The 21589-nt window shown below is 33.8% G+C and overlaps 1 protein-coding gene across 1 annotated transcript; it reads left to right on the top strand.

Annotated features, from left to right (window-relative positions):
• Positions 1 to 14955: 14955 nt before the first annotated feature.
• On the top strand, positions 14956 to 16142 carry LOC133171624 (uncharacterized). The gene has a single exon (XM_061306414.1). It carries the CDS (start codon positions 14978 to 14980, stop codon positions 15566 to 15568), a length of 591 nt encoding a protein of 196 aa, XP_061162398.1. The 5' UTR covers positions 14956 to 14977; the 3' UTR covers positions 15569 to 16142.
• The last annotated feature ends 5447 nt before the right edge of the window (positions 16143 to 21589 follow it).

Genomic DNA, 21589 nt, shown 5'->3' with positions numbered 1-21589 from the left:
TTTAAAATAACATAATTCTTTTCTTTTTGTAACAATTACAAAAGTTCTGTAGCCTTTATGATCAAGTTAGCATAATTGCTGCATACTGTAACCGTGTTAGATTTGGCTCTTTATTACATTTTCAACGGTGAAATACTGTGATTTATTTAAATAAAAGTGGCATTCTGTCACAGTGTGAAAGAATACCAAGGTGTTATTCTCTACTATGTGTGAAAGGATATCAATATAAGTAAAAATAATTTCTAGCCTGTCATAAGGTAGAGATAGTAACAGAAACTAAACCTGCCATTTTCTTCCCAAATAGATTGCTAAAATCCATGTAACAATGTTTTCAATAAAACAATTGCTAAGCTATGACGTCTCAACCACTATATCTGTATTTTCAAGCTACTACCGAAGTACTTCAATATATGCACATCTGGTATAATCAAAATTGTACTTAGTTACTGGGCTGTAGAGACCCTCGGGGACTAACAAACCACCAGCAGAGACCTCGATCCAAGGGACATAATATAAATCTTATATGGTACCAATTTTGATGCACCAGATGTGCATATATTGATAAAAAAATATACATTCAGAAATACATTAAACACACATTTGAATCTTTTCAAAGTTGTTAAAGGATAAATTTCCCCGAAATATCTTACGTGCTTAATATAAAACATTAACATTATATGGATCTAATCTGGATTTGTGGCCTGTATTTTAAATAAAACCCTTAATTTTTGTCGACAGGCAGAAAGTATTTTCCATTTTATCGTTAATTCGTTCTTTCAAATATTTTTCTGTCATATAATTGAGGACAAAAAATCAAAATCTGACACAACATAAGTCAAGAAGAAATTGAGAAGCAAGATCAAAATAATGGATGACAGCTCTTTTCATAACCATTGCTAAAGGCTTTTAAATCCGTGACTGAGACAATTCATAAAGCGGAATATAATGAGAATACTATCACCTGAACTTACTTCACTATTAATTCTGGATTTTTGCTTATGTGTTTTCTTTTTGTATGTATTATTTATACGACAGAAAATGATATAAAATTACAGATCACTATAAGGTACTTTTAAAATGTTCGTATATTTAACGATTTTGCAATTTTTTTCATAAAGAGATCCAGAATACTACCTGTCAGGCTGTTCAATGACACATTCTTTTCAACAGTTGTGCGAAAAAAAGAAGTCGAAATTAAGCTTAATGCAATATTGGTTTGTCTTGTTGATGGTAATACGGTAGTAGAAGAGGGGACGTATGGTGCCAGCTCAGAGAAATCGGCGTCAGTCAAATTACAGTTTCTTTTACACGAAACTTTAATTTCAGTTATTGTCTGGTTACCAGTTTTTGGACAACACACACCTTTATCACGTTTTTGCTGGCCAAGAGGGCATAATACTCCATCACACGGCGTCCATTTCGTCTTTAGCATCACATCACACTCAGTATAGTTTTTCTTTTTATATTCACAAGATCCGTTACCGTCAGCTTTGTTTGAAAGTACGTACAAAATTGCACATGTAACAATTAACAGCTGGGGTGAAATGAGACAGTTCATTATTTGGTTTTAATTTGAATACTATTCACAAACTTCTCATGATTTTTATTTTATCCGAAGTAATTCTGTCGTCACGTGATATTTTGAAATCTTATAGCCTGAAATAAATGATAAAATAAGCAGGACAAAAATCCCTTGTCCATATGAACAAACATCAGAACTAGATATAACAATAACTGTTTCAAGTAGTTACCAGGTTATGAATGAGAATATTAAAAAAAAAATCGAGTATAACCAAACTCTATTGTCCCTAGCTGTTTCAGATTTCCCTAAAATTCAAAATGAGCATTCACACTGATATAAATCCTGATCTACTTTTTTCTTAACAACGTGAACCCTTTTCACCTTTCTCTTTTTTAAATGTCCCCTTACTTTATTAATAAAAAGTTATGAAAATCACTTAAAAGTCATTAGCTCAAGCAACTTTCCTACCTCATTCAAAACGTATTAGTATTTTACCAATTACCTCCGATTTTTGTTGAAAATTGGTCTGGTTTTTGTCAGCGTTCTTTTACTTGAAAGCTTAATATATTCAAAGTAAATTACTTATAATCTACATTAGTGCTAGGATTCAAAAGTTTGCAGACGACTACGCGGATCTGTAATTCCTGCGCAAAAGTATTACATGTAAAAGCATCAATTTCTTGAATGACTAATACTTTTAATGTCTTAAAATTTTCATACATTTAGCTAATTAACTTATATTAAATCGCTACTTTTACTGTTTGCTATTGGATAAGTGGCCTGAGATGTTGGCTTAACAGCTGATGTATTCAGAATTGACATGGCGGCAGAGTTTGCTCTTGTTGTGGCTGTTGACAGAGGAGTATATGATCTAAGCTCGATTAAAACAGCGTCAGTCAGATAACAGTTGATTTTGCAAGTTTCTTTGATGACTGTTCAAGATTCATTTATATTGCCGGGACAACAGATTCCTTTTGTCTTATCCCCAGTCCAACTGCACAAACTGTATCCTTATATGGAGTCCATTTTGAAAGTGTGATTAATTCTCATGGAGTGTAATTATTTATTGTGGTACGGAATAGAATGTAATCTTTGTGGACTTATTTATGTTGGCGAAAGCAATGGTTCACTTTATACAAGAACATCAGGACATAGATTTCAAATTAACAATGGGGGCCAACAGCTTGTATACAAGCACATTAATTTACCTGATAATTCTATTTTGTCAATGAATGTTTGAATTCTGGAAAAGATTTACCATCATACAAACAGTCCATCACTGAGTACACCTTTTCGTAGACAACGAGAAGAATATTGGATAAGAAAACCAGACACGGACTCTCCCTATGGATGCAATAACAATGTCGATAGTGTTGGGAATTTTTCCAGTCCACAGTGTAACAATGTAAATGTGATGGGGCTTTTTAACCATACACAGAGAGACGTAAGCGTAGTCACGGGCATCGGTCTTACAATAAACCTTTCATACACGATCTCTTTTGATTCATTACTACCTTATGTAAATTAACAGTTAGGTCTTCATCACGTTCGCACCAAACTTTGAAACTTTTAAATAGTGTACTTGAAAAGGTCAAAGAAAGTCCATTTTTTGATTCTTCGACACCAGAATACAGGCTTGGATCTGTGGTTATGGATATTGCTGATCATAGGCTTTTTAAACCGCCACGTTTTACAGAACAAAATGCAGTTAAAACAACCCGTTTTTTCCTTAAACTTCAATATGCCAATAAAGGATTGACGCGGTTAATATAGAAAATATTCTTAATCACAACAGGGTCCAGTCTTGTATTCCACCATATTTCAAGGTGAAGACTACACCTTGCATTTCCTACAAATATACATCGACTATTGCTTCCTAACTTTTTAATTACAAGAAAACTTTACAGAGCCTAGATATCGAGTATCTGAAACATAATTCCCCTTCGTGTTCATGTTCTTCTTCACCCTACAACTATTGTCCTGCGTTATTACTGGTGACGTAAATATAGTTAATAATGAAGACCTTAAATCAATAATTATAAAAGGGCCAAAATTTAGGGAACCCCGATCTTTCGACTGGCGTCATAATTTCATAAATATTATGGCTTCTGTGGAAGATTACGCCAGAAGATGGGCCAGACATGAAAAAGACCTTGACACGTTGTCAGAGTGGATTAAATGTATCAGATGTATGTTAAAATCTCGCATTAAGCGATTGAGGGGCAAAATGAAAACCAACTATCCTTCTGTGTTCAGTAAATCAGAAGTGAAAAAAGAATTAGATAAATTACTCGATCAGTACGTACTGGTCCCTGCTGACAAAGCAGGTAACAACATTGTCTTTGTTTGTAAGGCTTATTTAAATTGTATTTTAGAGGAGCTGGGATTTATTTCTACAAGTGGAATACCCATAGCTCCCTTTCTAAGGAGGAAATTCTTCAAAATCATATGTCATTTTTGAATATTTTTAATATTCCCAACAACCAAAATGAATTTGAATTACCATATCTATATTGGATACCGAAACTTCCAAAAAAAATCCTTACAAACAAAGATACAATGTACTAAGTACATAGCGGGTTCCAGTAAATGTTCTAGCAAGCCTCTTTCTTTACTACTCACTAAAATATTAACAGTAGTAAAGGAGAAACTCCAGGATTACTGTCCAACAATATATTCAAGAAGTGGTGTAAATCGGATGTTGATACTTAAAAATTCCAAGGAACTTTTGGAAAATTTGAAATCACAAAATTTTACCAAAATCAACAACATAAAAACTTACGACTTTCAACGTTGTATACAGCCAGTCCCCACGATAAATTGAAGTCCGGGATATTTGACATCATTGACAGCTGCTTTTTCAATAAAAATGGAATTCGTAAATTTACTTACCTTGTCAAAGGTCATTTGCAAAATTATTTTGTTAAAAACATTCTGATTGTACACAAAAGTACTCTGAGGTTGATATCAAAAAAAGTTCTTGAGTTTCTGATTGACAATATCTATGTGGTTTTTGGGGACCAGGTCTTTCAACAATCTATTGGAATTTCCATGAGTACCAATTGCGCCCCGTTATTAGAAGACCTATTTTTGCATTCATATGAAGCAGATTTTGTTGAAAATTTTATACTTGAAAAGAAGAAAAACTTGCTGTGGCTTTCAATTCGACATTAAGATATATCGAACGAAGTATTGTCAATTAACAATGGTTATTTCCATTCTTATGTCGATACGATATATCCCAGTGAGCTTGAAATAAAAGATACCACAGACTCTTACACATATGTTTCATATTTGGATATTTTATTAGAAAAAGACGTTAATGGTAATCTAACAACAAAGCTTTATATAAACGTGACGACTTTTAACTTTTCAATCGTCAACTTCCCTTACTTATGCAGCAATATACCTTTATCACCTGCATACGGTGTTTATATCTCTCAGTTGATTCGATACGCAAGAGCATGCTCTACGTATGACCAATGTCTAGAACGAGGTAGGTTATTGACAAACAATTTGATGATACGAGAATATCAGCAGTCTCGTTTAAAGTCGTCATTTCGTAAGTTCTGTGGTCGATACAATGACCTTGTCAGCAAATACAATCTATCAATAAGTCAAATGCTGATTGATATTTTTCATACTAATTGTAAGGTCATTATTTACACACTGAATTGTCGACAGATTTTTCCGTTATTTCCCAATCATGACAAGGAGCACACGGCGGGTGTGACCGCTCGGCAAGGGATGCTCACTCCTCCATGGCACCTGATTCCACCTCCCCACTTCTGATGTTTTAGAGGTCCGTGTTTGCTCTGCTCCTGATTTGTATTGTTTAATGGACTTTTGAGCTTGAAAACTGTTTGTTACTTCCATATATTTCATTGTGTGAATCTAGGTTGTGTATTTTATTGTAATTTGGTATGCATATGAGAAAAACAGACCATCATTTTATATCAAACAAGTCTTTTTATGCCTAACATATTATGCATGAGTATCACAAGGGTAAAGTGATAGCTAATAACAATGGTTTTGTATGATGTAATCTTGTGTTCATATTTTAAACCCAATAACTCTCGTTTGTAGAGCAAATTTTATTTTCACTATGCATGTGGCTATTTCTTTGCATTCTTGATGAATAAAATGGACTTTTGGAAAGAAGAAATAAGGCAATATGAAAGATATAGAGATAGTAAACATTCAAAATGAAGTGCAAAACAGTTTGTATAATTAAGTCATGGATTAAATATATACTTCTCTTCAAATCCACATAATTTTAGTATTTTCTATACGTGTCTTATTAAAGTCATCGATTGCCCGGCTGTTCACGTTTCCGTTGTACTCGAACTAGCAATACTTTTGGCAGATATTTGATCAAATTCATTCCAATGATAAACAGTGTGTTCGGTTAAGATTAAGACGGATATTGTCAAAACAAAATTGAATAGAAACACATTACAAAATTTAGGAACCCTCTATACACTGGAAACTAAAGAGTTTTGATTTCGTGGTATGTTTTTGCAAGTAGAGTAATTTGCCTTTCAATGTAAACTGGAATTAATTGAAATCATCAGTAAATTACTCAAATTGTAATTAATCCAAGCATTCATAACATTTTGAAAAGCCAAGATAAATTCGTTGAACACCTTATTTGCATGTATTTTCCCCACTTAAGGTCTGACGACACGTTGCTTGAATATTTGCTTTGTATGTCTTTGTAATATACAACAAATTAATCATTATTATCATTATCTTGTGATTTCTAAACTGTTTTCAAAATGTCTAAGTAAATAAAGACACCCAAAATATTTGTGATTTTGCCAATGCTAGTGATTTCCAATAGGGTTACATACATTGTAGTAAACAACATCCTCTGGTATCTTGCACAAATGTCTGATAAAGTTCGTTATTTTTTTTATGAGGAAACTTGTTTAAGTAGCAATACCTCAATGACAAATTCTTGGGAAAAACTATCTATTATTGAGGAATGTGTCGTCTGACCTTAAATTACCAGAAGTGATTTCTATTCATCAATGCTCCATCGTCTGTGGACATATTTACTGGGGATAAATGCCACGTACCATATGTTGAAAATTACATAGATAAACCCAGTATTTACAGCTTCATACAATATAATTTTCCCAACGTCCAAAAATATTTTCCTTTAGTGTATAGAGGGTCCTTGATATAAATAAGAAAGTACTCAAAAGATATTACTTTTACCTAGAAAAGGAGTACTACTATAGTAAAACAATTTGAGCATCTAATTAACCATATTTTTTATGAGAATGTTGTTTTATGAGAATGTTGCTTTGATCTTGATTGGTTGATTCGTTTGCTTAAAGTTCCTTTGAGATATTTTCACCACCGATTACCGGTAGAAAGCTGTAAATTCAGCTGTGATCTTAAAATACATCTTAAGAAATCTTTATCTCATATATATCCTGACATATTATATTTTCATCTTTCATATTTTTATTTGAAAAAAGTGACAAATCTTCTTCATACAAATTCGACAAAAATAAGTGTTGTGTATGTCTTCTGACAAAATGTAAGCTATTCTGTGTCATTATTTGCTTAGCTCATGTTGTTTGAACGTCATCGCTATATTTTCAAATGCTTAAGCACATTTCCCGAACCATAAGACACAAGCTAAGTATCAGACATACAAACTGAGCATTCTATTGAAATTTCACAAGACAACAAAAGTTCAACATTTTTCAGTTCGCTTTCATTGATTGTTGGTTTTTCAATTATGATTAGTCTGAAGATATCACATTGACATATGTTATACAACACACGTCAGAAGATTTTATAGCAATTGGCAAATTTAAATATTGTCAGTCGATGCATAGACCGTATTCTAGGATTCTGTATATATTTTGAAGGAAGCTCATACGTCATACGTCCATTCTAAAAACAGCGATAAAACATTGTTTAATTAATAGACTTATAATTTGTACAATTCGAACTTTCCATAGAAAGATCAACTCTTTGTCTACCCATAGAGTATTAATGTAGACAACTTTGATTTTAGTCATGATTATGTTTACTTTTTTTCATATTTCTGTCGCCTCTGTTTGTGATTTATAAGATACATGTAGATTAACTTCATTATATCGTTATTTTCACGCCCTTATAATGCATTAAAATAGTGAAGATAAAACTATAGCAAAAATATCAGTGGACTGAAAATTCCTATACCAACAGTGATAAATTACACTTGTAAATGTGGAAAAAAGTGGGGAAAAAACCATTCAAGCAGCCCTGTTTGATTATATGGTTTGATATGCCGTCCTTGGGGTTGACATTGCGTATGACATGATTTCGCTCTCTACAGGAGAGTACCATTTGACTTTGTTCGGTTGATAAGGCTTCAAGGCCTTCAATTCGACATTCAGATCGACGACGTTTTATCAATTAAAATGAGTAGCTTCTATTCATATGTCGACTCTATATATCCCAATAAACTCGAAATTAAAGACACCTCAGAGTTTTTCACATCTGTTCCATGTTTGAATCTTTGACTGACTAGACGATAAGGGCCACCTGACAACTAACGGTAAGTTGTATGACAAACGAGCTTACTTCACCCTTTCCTTATTTATGTAGTAAAATATCGCTATCACATTCATATGGCGTTTATGTCTCCAAACTTATTTGAAACTCAAGAGCATGCTCTGAGAACGATCAATTTTTAAACCGATCGAGACAGGCTTCTTACAGATAACTTGATGTTACAGGGATTTCAACAACCTCGTTTTAAGTCAGCACTTCGTAAATTCTATGGTCGTTGTAATGACCATGTAAGCTAATCTAACCTATCGTTGGGTCGTATTTTGACTAATATATTTCATACCAATTGTTAGGCCTTTGTTTTTATACTACATTTGACTACGGAGTATTCCGTCAACAAGATCAATACATCTGGCTCACGACGGGTGTGTCCGGTCGACAGAGAATGCTTACTCCTCCTCAGCACCTGATCCCATCTTTGAAACTTTCGGGGATCTGTGTTTTATGTCGCGTTATCGATTTGTATTGTTCGTATGCGTTTTTTTTTAGATCGTTCACTGTTCGTTATCTTCGCTTTTTTTGTTAAAGCTGCTTCCTGATTTTTTTTCTTGAAGTCGACTCATAATTACTTCCGGAATTAACCCCATTACTATCCCAGATTTACACAGTCACAATGCCTCTAATCCATATAGACCAACATAAGAAAACTGCCATCAATACCAGAAAGAAAAATGCCCACATTGTATCAAACTCTATCCTGTCATCTCTACTTCCTAAATATCAAAATAACTTTTGTTCCCATATCTCTTCTAGCTACAAAGTGTACCTTAGTCTTTACAGAAAAGTCAAAGAACACAACACAGATATGACGGAGGTGTTCATTTCAGGTACAAAGCGTTGTTTAAAAAACAATTTTCAAATTACTCCCCATCTCAGAAGTCTTACGTAAATGATGGTCGAAAAACTGTGCCGACTGGGATCATGTCAAAACATGAACAATAAACTTTGCTTTTTTCAACAGATCGAGGAATCTAACTGATAAAGCTGTTGTCATTATTCCACACATCAGGGCTAACCGCGAACAATTGAACAAGTCGACCTTTAATTTCTAAGAGAGGTTAAATGCCATGAACACTGGTAAAAATATAACTATGCTAATTTTGTAGAAGGGATTTATAATAAAGGTATCTGCAATATCTTGAAATATTGTGCATTAGTGTACTTCTTTTATATGTTAAAAATCTGTTTGATATAATATTCTTTAAAAATCATTAACATTAATATATTTAAGAAATGAATTTAATTTTTGAAGTTTCATGAGGACATGAACTACGACGCTTCACGCCGGCATATTTCATGAAGCGCGTTAGCGCTTCATGATAAATACATGTATGCTGGCGTGAAGCGTTGTAGTTCATGTACCTCATGAATTTTCAGAAATTCAATTCATTTCTTATATTTACATTATTTTTCTGATTAGTTGCCACAATTCAACTGTCATTTTTAAAACAAAACAGTTTGCACTATAGTTTTGACGTCAAGTACGGTATTATGACGTAACAATAGTGATATTCATGCTCATCCACGGTAGTTCATGAGAAAATGAACAATACTCTAATTTGTAAAGAATCTTAAGGAAACATATTTGGAAATGTAAATATTTTAAAATATACATAATGAGTTTATTTTCACAACACTGCTTTCTAGAGTTTATTGGGCATTTCTCTGTTGTTAGCATACTGCAGGTACAGCCGTTTTCTATCTGAAGAGTCCTAATGAAAGAAGTAGTTCGGAAATGGCCTCCGCAAGAAATTTTTAATGGCCTTTTAATTTTTAAGTTTTGCTAAGTCATAATTAAAGACTCAAATTTTTTACCGTACGGTTACCTGAGGAGGGGGAGTGGTCTTGGTAGTACTGGTGTTATTTACCTGGAGAGTCCCAATACTCAAGATGTCAAAAAACCCTATACACGCTTCATTACACAGGTAGTCCAGCTTTGGTAATCAGGGTCAACATTACGCGTTTTGTGCATAATTTTGAGTGAAAATATTTAAAATAAATTATGTACTGAAATATAAAATTTGTAGACTTTTGTCGATATATTTTGAAGAAGAAAAAAAATTAAACGACGCATCTTTTTTAAAAATCGTAAAATAAAATAAAAAACGGGTGAAAACTACAAAGCAATCATATCAATATTTTAATCGCCAATAGAAGAAAATATTATAAAATATTAAGTGTGAATATTAAAAAAAAAGATTCCACTTATTGTGTGGACATTTACAACGATCGGAATGTTATTTACTTTTCTGACGAACAATGGTGTCCAAATATTCGCCATTTCCGAGGGTCCATGTTCTTATGCCCTGTTTACAGATTTTCGTTATTCATGGCGTTAGATATAAGATACTTTGTTTATGTTAGTATAAATATCTTTTTTATTCAATCCGTTGCATTTTGTTATAATTTTCAATGGTGGGGGAGGGGGTCAATTGTTTCCAATTACGGCGAATTGAGTTTCTGTGTACCCAAGTGCAAGGTCGACGAGGGCATTACGTCCATTCAAGTTCCTAAAATCAAGGCACAGGTTGAATAAGGGGCTTGGAAGAATTATCTGTGCTGCTACAGAAACTTCTTCTCTCTTCGGATCTCAGTTATTGAAGGAAGAGAGGGTTTGAATAGCCGCTAATGTTCTACGGTTATCTTGGACGTCATATCGCTAACAAGTACACAACAGCAGTGGAGATTAAAAAAAAAACACAAAGTCACTGATTAATTATCTACTCTCAATAATTTTTTAAAAATAAAATTATCAAGCAATATTTATAACAGCGACCTGATTTTTTTTTTAACCAGAGTGTATACAAAGCGACCTTTCACGCAGTACATGAAAGCGTTTGACGCGTGACCAGGTAATTGTTTTCAAAACATGCAAACTCAGATTATCAGGTAGCCCTCGTAGCTGGCCCGTCAATCAAATCAGAAGCTATTGTTTTTTTAATGATTGACAGGCGGTACACTATTGATCTTAAAATTAGGTAGATTTTGGGAGCGTTAACATAAAGTTGGGTGTTTAAAGTTCTTAAAGACCCAATTTTTTTACCGTACGGTTACCTGAGGAGAGGGAGTGGTCTTGGTAGTACTGATGTTATTTACCTGGAGAGCCCCAATACTCAAGATGTCAAAAATCACACGCTGCATTACACAGGAAGTCCGGCTTTTGATAATCAGGGTCAACATTACGCGTTTTGTGCATAATTTTGAGTTAAAATATTTAAAAAATTATGTACTGAAATATAAAATTTGTAGACTTAAGAGTTTTCGTCGATATCTTTTGAAGAAAAAAAAATGAATAAGACATATCTTTTTTAAAAATCGTAAAATTAAAAAAAAACGCGTGAAAACTATAAAGCAATCATATCAATATTTTAAACGCCAATAAAAAGAAATTATTATAAAATATTAAGTGTGAATATTGAAATAGAAGATTCCACTTATTGTGTGGACATTTACCACGATCGGAATATTATTTACTTTTCTGGCGAACAATGGTGTCCAAATATTCGCCATTTCCGAAGGTCCGTGTACTTATGCCCTATTTACGGGTTTGGATATAAGAAGAATCTTTCGTAATTCATGTCGTTAGATACAAGATACTTTATTTATATTAGTATAAATATCTTTTCTTATTTAATCCATTGCATTTTGTTATAATTTTCAAATGGTGGGGGAGGGGGTCGATTGTTTCTAATTATGGCGAATTGAATTTCTGTGTACCCGAGTCCAAGGTCGACAAGGGCATTACTTGTACGTACATTCTTAAAATCAAGGCACATGTTGAATAAGGGGCTTCGAAGAATTATCGGTCTGTGCTGCTACAGAAACTTTTTCTCTCTCCGAATCTCAGTTATTAAAGGAAGAGATGGCTTGAATACCCGCTAATTTTTCTTCGAAAAGTTCTATAGTTATCTTGACGTCATATCGCTAACAAGTACAAAATAGCAGTAGAAATAGAAAAAAAAATCACGAAGTCACTGTTTTAATTGTCTACTCTCAATTATTTTTAAAAAATAAAATTATCAACCAATATAACAACGATACGATTTTTTTTAACCAGAGTGTATATACAAAGCGACCTTTCACGCGGTACATGAAAGTGTTTGACGCATGACGAAGTAATTGTTTTCATGACATGCAAACTCAGATTATCAGGTAGCCGACGTAGCTGGCCCGTCAATCAAATCAGAAGCTATTGTTTTTTTAATGATTGACAGGCGGTATACCATTGATCTTGAATTAGGTAGATTTTGGGGGCGTTAACATAAAATTGGGTGTTTGTGTATTTTTGGTGCCGTTGAGAGCTAATTTCTTCATTTTAATTTTAAGACACAATACTCAAGAAGTTTAATTCTAATACTAGAAGTCTGTGAGCCAATTATCACAAGTAATACCCCCGCTCTCATGTGAATATATGCTCTCATGAATCCCACCATATGGCATGCCTAACCAAAGAGTGTGCTAAAATTTCAAGCACCAGAAATGAATGGTTGCTTAGAAAACTGTGACGGAAATTTGGTATGGACAGACGCACGGATAAACAGGAGGTTGACATCGGATTTGTACAAAAATGAATCCCACAATGTGGCATGCCTAGACAAAGAGTGTGCTAAAATTTCAAGCATCAGCGATGAGTAGTTGCTGAGAAAACTGCGACGAAAATTTGTTACGGACAGACACACGGACACACAGACAGACAAGGGTAAAACAGTATACCCTCTCTCCTTCGGAGCGGGGGTATAAAAAAAAATTGCAATATAATCGCATTGTTTCCATAATAAGCACTAGTATTCAAGAATTTTGATTTTTCTTTTTTTTTAAGAAGTAAAACTGATTTGCACGATCATTTTAGCCATTTGTAACTTATCCAAAACCACCCTTTACTGCCTGTTATAGGAGATCTTTCTTGTGATGTTGCTTCAGCAATCATTGTGAACTTATTTGTTACTATGGCGGAGCTTGGTTTGGTCGTAGTTGTTGATGGAGGAGTATAAGGTGCGAGCTCAAAAAAGTCCGTATCTGTCAAATTGCAGTTAGTTTTGCACCTTTCTTTAATAACTATTGTCGACTCATTCTTTTCGCCGGGACAACATATCCCCTTAAAACGTATTTGTTGTCCAACAGCACAACTTGTTCCGTTACACGGAGTCCATTTAGTCTTTAACATTAAGTCACACGCTGTATAATTTTTATGCTTATATTCACATCCAGCTGCATTTACAACATCAATTCTAATATAAATACCAAATGAGTACACATGGAAGAACCAACAATATACATTGAAAATATGCATTACTTCAAAGTTTGTTTTATCCTAAATACAAACCAGCTAGGAATTTTTACTTTTAAGTATGATACAGTAGTATCAACTGATTAAAGTGATAGCCACTAAAAGTGATTCAATGTCATTATGATGTAATCCTTTGTAAATTTACTAGATCAAATAACTGAAAATTTTAGACATGAAGGTCTCAAACGGACATGTAGATCCATGGATTTGCCAATTTCTTTGCATTCAAGATAAATTCAAGGGGAGCTTGATACGAAAAAAGCAATAAAAGTGTTAACAAGTATTCCGTATGAAGAACAAGGAGCTTTAAATGGAGCCATGAATATCCAGAACACTTCTTTTTAATGCACAAATTTTGGGAATATTTTGAAAAGTGTCATATTGAGGCACCAAATTGTCATCTTAAACTAGGGACCAATAGTAGTAAGGTCCCTGCTTAAACACACTTGTGGATTCGATTTTTAATCATACTTGACAAATATTTGATCAATACGTCTATCATTGTGTGCAGTTTTTCGTATGAATGATTAATAACTTGTAAATAATTATGTCTATCTTTGCTTGCATTGAATCATTTAACAGCTAAAGTAATATAAAAACTAAATAAATAAACAGCAAAAGTATATTTGTATATTTGTAACACGATTTCAAGAACATGCAATTGTCCTGAAAGGAACACGTACATGTACATGTAAAAGTTTCTGAATAAATTCTGCTGCCTAAGAAAGTAAAAAAAGGTCAACAAAAGCAGCAAAATGTGTTTTCATCAGAATTCTAACAGATTATTGCAAAACCCTTGTCACCAAAGTAATATTACAGATGAACGATCATATAATATGAAAATTTCCTTGTTCGCTTTTTTTGAAGAAGATCATTTACCGTGAGGAATATAAGCAGTTGTGTCAAGTATAGAAAAAAATCATACATTTTGATGCTATAGATATGATTCATTTTTAAAACACGAAAAACTTACTACATGTACCATCCTTGAGCTTGAACAAAGCGCCATGAATTTCAAAAGTTTGGTAAAAGGATCACTGCTTATTATGATCACGTCAACAATTTGACTAGGGTTTTGACTTAAAACAACAATTATGTAAATAATTTCATTTATGTGTTGAATGCTGTTTAGTTTTCTTTTGTTTAAATGTAAGTAAGTAAATATTGTATTTTGTATTGTTTTAAATCTCAATATTTTGATTTTTCTTCATTGGCTTGAATTCTCCCATGCCTTGCAGGTGTCAGGTGCACGTTATGCAATTTTCCCCATTTCTTCAGTTTCGGCTACTTGTTACACAACTCCAAAATTTTCCATGGTCAAACCTTACCCCTATGTAAGCTAATAGCCAATCAGAAATGACCATCATGGTCACGTGTTTTGATGCTGTCGGTAGCTGACCAGTCAGCGTTGGGTCATTCTCGCCTCATCTATGCTACTGATAACAACAAAAAATTTGGCACAGTAAGAAGAAAGATTCCTGCTTTTATCCTGAGTAGAAGGTGTGTTGCAACGCATTTTTGTTGTTTTTAGTGAATGCGATTATCTATCATTTTGAGCTGGTTCCGGTTGGGGTACAGTGTGTTTTGTAAACATGACCGCAATGAACGTTTTTGTTATCGGACACTCTTACATCAGAAGACTAAAGGAATATTGTGTTCAAAAGGGGACAGAAAATTTGGGTTTGGATCCAAAACAATATCATGTTACATTCAGAGGGAAAGGAGGACTGAAATTGAGTAAATGTGATTCCCGCTCCGAATTTCTGTGTTTTGACACTGTCCCGGATGTTGTGTTTTTACAAATCGGCGAGAATGATATTTCCACTTCCACGAATAGCAGAAAATTAGCCATGGATATTATTTCGGTTGCACAATATCTTCGTGACGGAGTAGGTGTGAAATTGATTATTATAGGTCAATTAATTCGCCGTATGCAGTTCGCATCATGCAGAGAATTCAATGCCACAGTGGTTGAAATCAATTTACATGTGAAACAGATGAGCGACCCCCTATGTGGTATTCATTATTGGGGACATAGAGGGTTCTGGAATGACCTGCAATATCTAGGACCAGATGGTGTCCATCTGCTCTGTACCCCTACTGAGGACCAGCCTATGAGGAAATATCGCCGCAGTGTCAGGAATGCGGTGATCCTGCTTTCTAAATTACTAAGGCCAGTATAATTTTTGCCTTGCATATTGTTCATTATTTTATGAGCACTAAAGTATTTCTATGTCACAATTTAAACAACAAACATACACGATAATATTGTGTTGGATTGAGACATGCCCTCAATGTGACATTTGAAGATGAAGAGTTAAATAGCAATTGTGCCTAATTAAAAGACAGATACCTCAGTTTGCACACAAAAGGCAGGTATAATAGGTAGTCGAATATATAACAATCAAGTATGACACATGTTTTAATTTTAGTTGTTGTTATTGCCCTGTAAAACCAGTTAGATAGTTCTTGATGCCTTCTAGGTCAGAATCAGAGAATTACACATACTATTCATAAAATGATCTGAGTTCATTATGTAATTAGGAGTCAGTGTATCTCTTTTATTTACATGTTGGGGCAGTTTTAGTAAAACCCAATATATATTTAGTCTCATGTCAACAGGTGTGGGTCAGAGTGTACCCATTTATTTTGTTTGAATAAAGTCAACATGTAATTAGGAGTCTGAGTTACTCTGTTATTTACATGTTTGTGTGGGTCGGAGTTACCCATATATTTTTTGATTAATGTAACATGTAATTAGGAGTCCTACCCTCAAGCCCCAGACTATGACATTATCTTTTTTCCCCTCTTTGCCATATATACCAAAAGTTCAGCCGTTCCAGAGGAGGCGAAAATGTTCAAAACTTTACGCACAACAACAGGCGAAGAAAAAAGGAACATACAGTGATTCACGTGACCTAGAGTGAAGGCCCTAATTAATGGAATAAACTAGAGCATTCTAGGAAACATATGTTATCTGTATAACTGAGAAAGGGAGAAAGCATCGAGAAGTATGAACGAAAAGGAACTCGATCATACATGCTTCGATTACGCTCCGCAAGTTACACAAATACAAAGTTACTGAAATAAACTGTGATTTGTTATGTATCCTAAGGGCGTGTCTTGATAACAAATAAATCTATCCTTTAACAACAGTTATGGCAAATTGCTTTGCACATGTTGGTTGGTCGGTAGACCAAGTGTTGTACGCTCAATAACTTGAGAATCTCTTATTTTACAGATATTAATCTTTTTTCACTAGTTCCCCTGAAAAAATCAATGACTCCTATCGATTTCGAGGCCACAAGGTCAAAGGTCAAGCTATCAAGACAAAGAAAGATATTGTCTGCTCAATTTCTTTAGAACCCTTTGCTTGACAAGCATTAAAGATGATACACTGATTCCTTTTAAGAAGCTGATGACCCTTAATATAATGAATTTGACTTTACAAAATCAAAGGTCAAGGGTCAAACTATACAAAGGAAGATTTGAACGCTACACATCTTGAAAGCCTTTAAGTTTGCTTGACAGACATCAAACTTGGCGCATTGATTCCTCTCACAAAGTAGATGATCCTTAATATTTTAGGGTGGCGAGATTAAGGGTCAAAGGTCAAGGTACATGTAGATATAGGAAGATACTGACCACTCCATGTCTTGAGAACCCTTTTGCTTTACATACACCAAACTTGGTACAGTGGTTCCTCCTAAATGGTTCTGTTCATTTTGAGGACACGGGGCCAAGGTCAAACTTGACATAAGAAGATACTGACAGCTCAATATCTTGAGAACCATTTGGCCGACAGTAATCAAACTTGCAATTGGCACACTGCGTGTGTGACAGGTCGACAGGAGATGTTTACCCCTCCTAGGCACCTTTTCACCTCGGGTGTTTCCAAGGATCTGGGCTTTTGCCCTGTTCACTATTCGTTCTGTTTACTACTGTAGATCACCAAATTTTCGCGACACCGTCTTTTCGCAAGATTTGTTTCTAAATTATTTCTTTTCAATTTCAATGCATAAAGATCTAGATGTAATCTAGAAACATAATTTTAACAACAATCCATCTTCGTATCTCACCTTTAAAATGAATTTCTTACTTTAGTGTTATACTCTCTGATAAGTTATAGATTTAGCAAATTAAAATTTCCATCAAGTATAAGATATTTTAAGAATGTTCAATTCTTTCAATATATCTTTTGAAGCAAATTCAACTTGTCCTTAGTATAACGGTTGCCGTTACAGATGTTCTCTTTAAAGATTCCCTATTCCCTTTTGTGTCTGCAGAACTGTAGTGTTATGGTATTATATTTTAGTCTTTGACCATAATGCTACAGATCTCGTAATGCAAATACAGTGCAATTTATGGCGCAAGATTTTTTTTTGCGCACGGTTGGGGAGAATTCCACTTTTTAGCATTGGTCAATCAACTATCTTTCACTCCCTAACTCTAGACATTTTCTTTAACCAACATGTATATTTTATCGACCTCCTAACCCTTTATATAAATAAAATGGAAATAATATTGAATTTAAAATGCCATGTATTAAAATGACAAAGTCACAATTAATCGATTAATCTAAATAATCAAATTAGTCAAATCAGTAGTTACAAAGGAAGAAAACAAAATTCACAATTAATCGATATAATTAATCGAAATTAGTCAATTGACTGTACTGACATAATAAGAATCTGAAAGATAGTTAACTTAAGGTCATTTCTTTAAGAAAAGACATACACGATTGCAATGTATATTATCCAAAATCATACAAGAAACTTGCTTACGTATCTTTTGTCGTTGATTTCTTCTCCTTTTTTGTAAATTTTTTTTCTTTTTTTTTTGTGACAAGCATTTTAACAAAATTCAATGATAATGTAAAATATCATATCTCAACCATTATACTGAATACAATAATATAACAAACAGTTGCTATTTCAACTGCTTTAGCCACAGAATCAAGCCAAGAAATATGCATGTATGAAGGTTAAAAATAATTTTGAAGAATAGAAAAGAGCAAGAAAACACTAAAAATAAGCATGATCGAAAATTCGAAATACACGGTACTGCAGCACATGTATTCTCATTGAAATTAATGTTTTCTTTATTACGAATCTCTTAAATGTTGTATTACCTATGATTGGATTGACTGAGGAAGAAATGAGAATGGTGGATGTAGAAGAAGATACATAAGGAGTCGTCACCTGAAAATCTACATCTGTCATATTACAATCCATTTTACCATTTTCTTTATTACCTCCTTCGAAAAATTCCCTGGATTCGGGCAACATATGCAATTAAACCGTTGCTGTTTTTCAAAAGGATAACTTACACCAACACAATCTGACCATGATGTCCAATATATCAAGTCACATTTTTTATAATTTACATCTCTATAACCACAACCTTTCAAACTGAAAACACATCAAACTTTGTTTTCCAGAAGCAAACTCAAATAGACTATCAACGGCAACATACCGAAACATTTCTCTCTTTTACAATTGTGAAGAATTTCTGAAGAAAATGTGGAGAAATTCATGTGACTTTTACATAATTTTAGGCCTTTGTTTTTACATGTATACTGAATTTGACTACGGAATTTTCCGTATACCTGATCAATACATAGGGCTCACGGCGGGTGTGACCGGTCAACAGGGGAAGCATACTCCTCTTAAGCACCTGATCCCAGCTCTGGAATTTCCAGGGGTCCGTGTTTTATGCTCTGTTCACAGATTCGCATTGTTTATAGATTTTTAAAGATCGATTACTTTTCGTTATCTTTACCTTTTTCATTTCAATCAACAAAATTTGTGAAAATATAGTTAGATGATCTTCACACTTGTCAATATGTACAGTATACCGAAATAGCTTTGAATTTAAAAATGGTTGTAACGATGAGCAATTTGAGTGTTCTTGTATTAATGGAATGCATTTTACTCATTAAAGCGCACGATCTCTCTTGTCAAAAAAAAAAAAAAAAAAAAAAAAAAAAATCAGAGCTGCGTATAATTGCCCATATATTATCTACATGTATGGCATATCAGAAAAATGGATCGACAACTCTATTACAATGAGATTTCCACTGAAGAGAGGTAGTGTTTGTGTCATAAACTGTAACAAGTATTTTTCTCTTATTTAGAAACAATGAATAGTTTTCATAATAAGCATTAATATTGATAATAAGAGTTCAATGTAAAAAGAAAATCAAAGTAATTGTTTGTTATTAATAGGATTTAGAAATTGTGACCGATATAACGCATAATTCTGCAATTTCCGTGCAATAACATTAAAAACATCAACGAATTTCTGATTTGCCCTTACTTTTAATACTTCGTCCTATAATTTTAAAAGTGTAAAATTTTAGTTGATCAAATTTATCTAAGATCGCTACCTTGACTGTTTGCTGTTGGATAACTGGATTTTAATGTTGGTTTAACATTCGAAATTGTCACCGTGGCAGAGTTTTTTCTTGTCGTAGTTGTTGACGGAGGAGTATGTGATCTAACCTCATTTAAATCAGCGTCAGTTATATTACAATTGATTTTGCATATTTCCTTAATGACTGTTTCCGATTCATTTTTATCGCCAGGACAACAAATGCCTTTCTTGCGTATTTCCAGTCCAACTCCACATATTGTTCCATTGCATGGAGTCCACTTTGTATGTGTGATTAATTCGCATGTAGTAAAATTTTTGTTCTTGTACAGACATCCTATAGCGCCATCCCAACATCAAATTCTACAGAACAACATATCAGATACACAAAAAGTAAGGAACCGGATGCATTTAAAGTGTTAATCATCATGCAATTTGGTATATTTGCCAAATACAGACCAGCAAAATGAATTTTTATGCTTAACATACTACATGTATGCATGAGTATCACGTGAGCAAAATGATAGCTTATAACGATGGTTGCATATAATGTAATCTTGTTCATTTTTGTAAACTCAATAACTCAAGTTTTTAGAGCAAATTTTATTATCAACATGCATTTGACTATTTCTTTGCATTATTGATATATTTAATAGACTTCTGGTAAGTAGAAGAAAGGCAATATAAAAGATAAAGATCCCAAATATTCGAAATGAAGTGCAAAAAGTTTGTATTACTAAGTCAAGGATTTAATATGTAATTCTCTTCAAAGCCATCAAACTTTGTATTTTCTTCACGTGTCATAATGAAACCATCGATTGCCCAGCTGTTCATGTTTCCATGCTAATGAACTAGCAATGCTTTGGCAGATATCTAATTAGCAAAGCCATAATTTTGTGAACTAAATTCATTACAATGATAAACAGTGTGTTCGGTGTAGATTAAGATTTATTGGTATCAAAAGATGTTCACAACTGAATACAAACATATAACAAAATTTCAGAATCCTCTATACACAGCAAAAAAGAATTCTGATTTTGTGGGGTTTTTTTAAAATTAAATTAATTTGTCCTTTGATCTAAAATGTAATTAATTTAAATCTACAGTCCAAGCAATTCTTAACAATTTTGAATGTATTTCCCCACTTAAGTTAACAAAAGTGATTTCTGTTCATCACCTAGAAAAGGAGAACTACTATAACAAAAGTTTTGTATCCAGATAAAACCACCTTTACAAATAACCTTACACGTTTTTAATGAGAATGCTGCCTTTTAAGCACATTTCATGAACCATAAGACACAACAGCTAAGTATCAGACATACAAACTGATTGATTGATTGATTGTATGCTGTTTTACGTCCCGTTCGAAAATCTTTCACTCATATTGTGACGTCACCATATACCGGTAAAGGGCTTCAAATTTAGACCTTTACTCGGCACTCAGGGCCATTAATCAGTGGGAGTTCTTTTCCGTGTCAACGCCTACCGTGACACGGGGCCTCGGTTTTTATGGTCTCATCCGAATGACTCGCAACTTTCACTTCAACGTGCCGAGCGCTTGGCGAAGGAACAGTTGCTACCTATTTCTTTTATCGACTTAGGTCAGTCGCAGCCGTGATTCGAACACACGACCTTCCGATCACGGAGCGAGCGCTCTACCGACTGAGCTACCGTGAAAGTCGACATACAAACTGAGCATTCTATTGAAATTTCACAACACAACAAAAGATCAACATTTTTTTAGTTCGCTTTCATTGATAATTTGGTTTTTCAATAGGTTTAGTTTTAAGATATCACAGTGGCATATGCTAAACATTGTCAGATGATTTTAT

Source organism: Saccostrea echinata, unplaced genomic scaffold (genome assembly GCF_033153115.1).
Source record: "Saccostrea echinata isolate AGI-Se365-2 ecotype Australia unplaced genomic scaffold, CSIRO_AGI_Sech_v1 ptg000054l, whole genome shotgun sequence".
Taxonomy (NCBI): Eukaryota; Metazoa; Mollusca; class Bivalvia; order Ostreida; family Ostreidae; genus Saccostrea; species Saccostrea echinata.
This window is presented reverse-complemented; position numbering and strand designations above follow the sequence as displayed.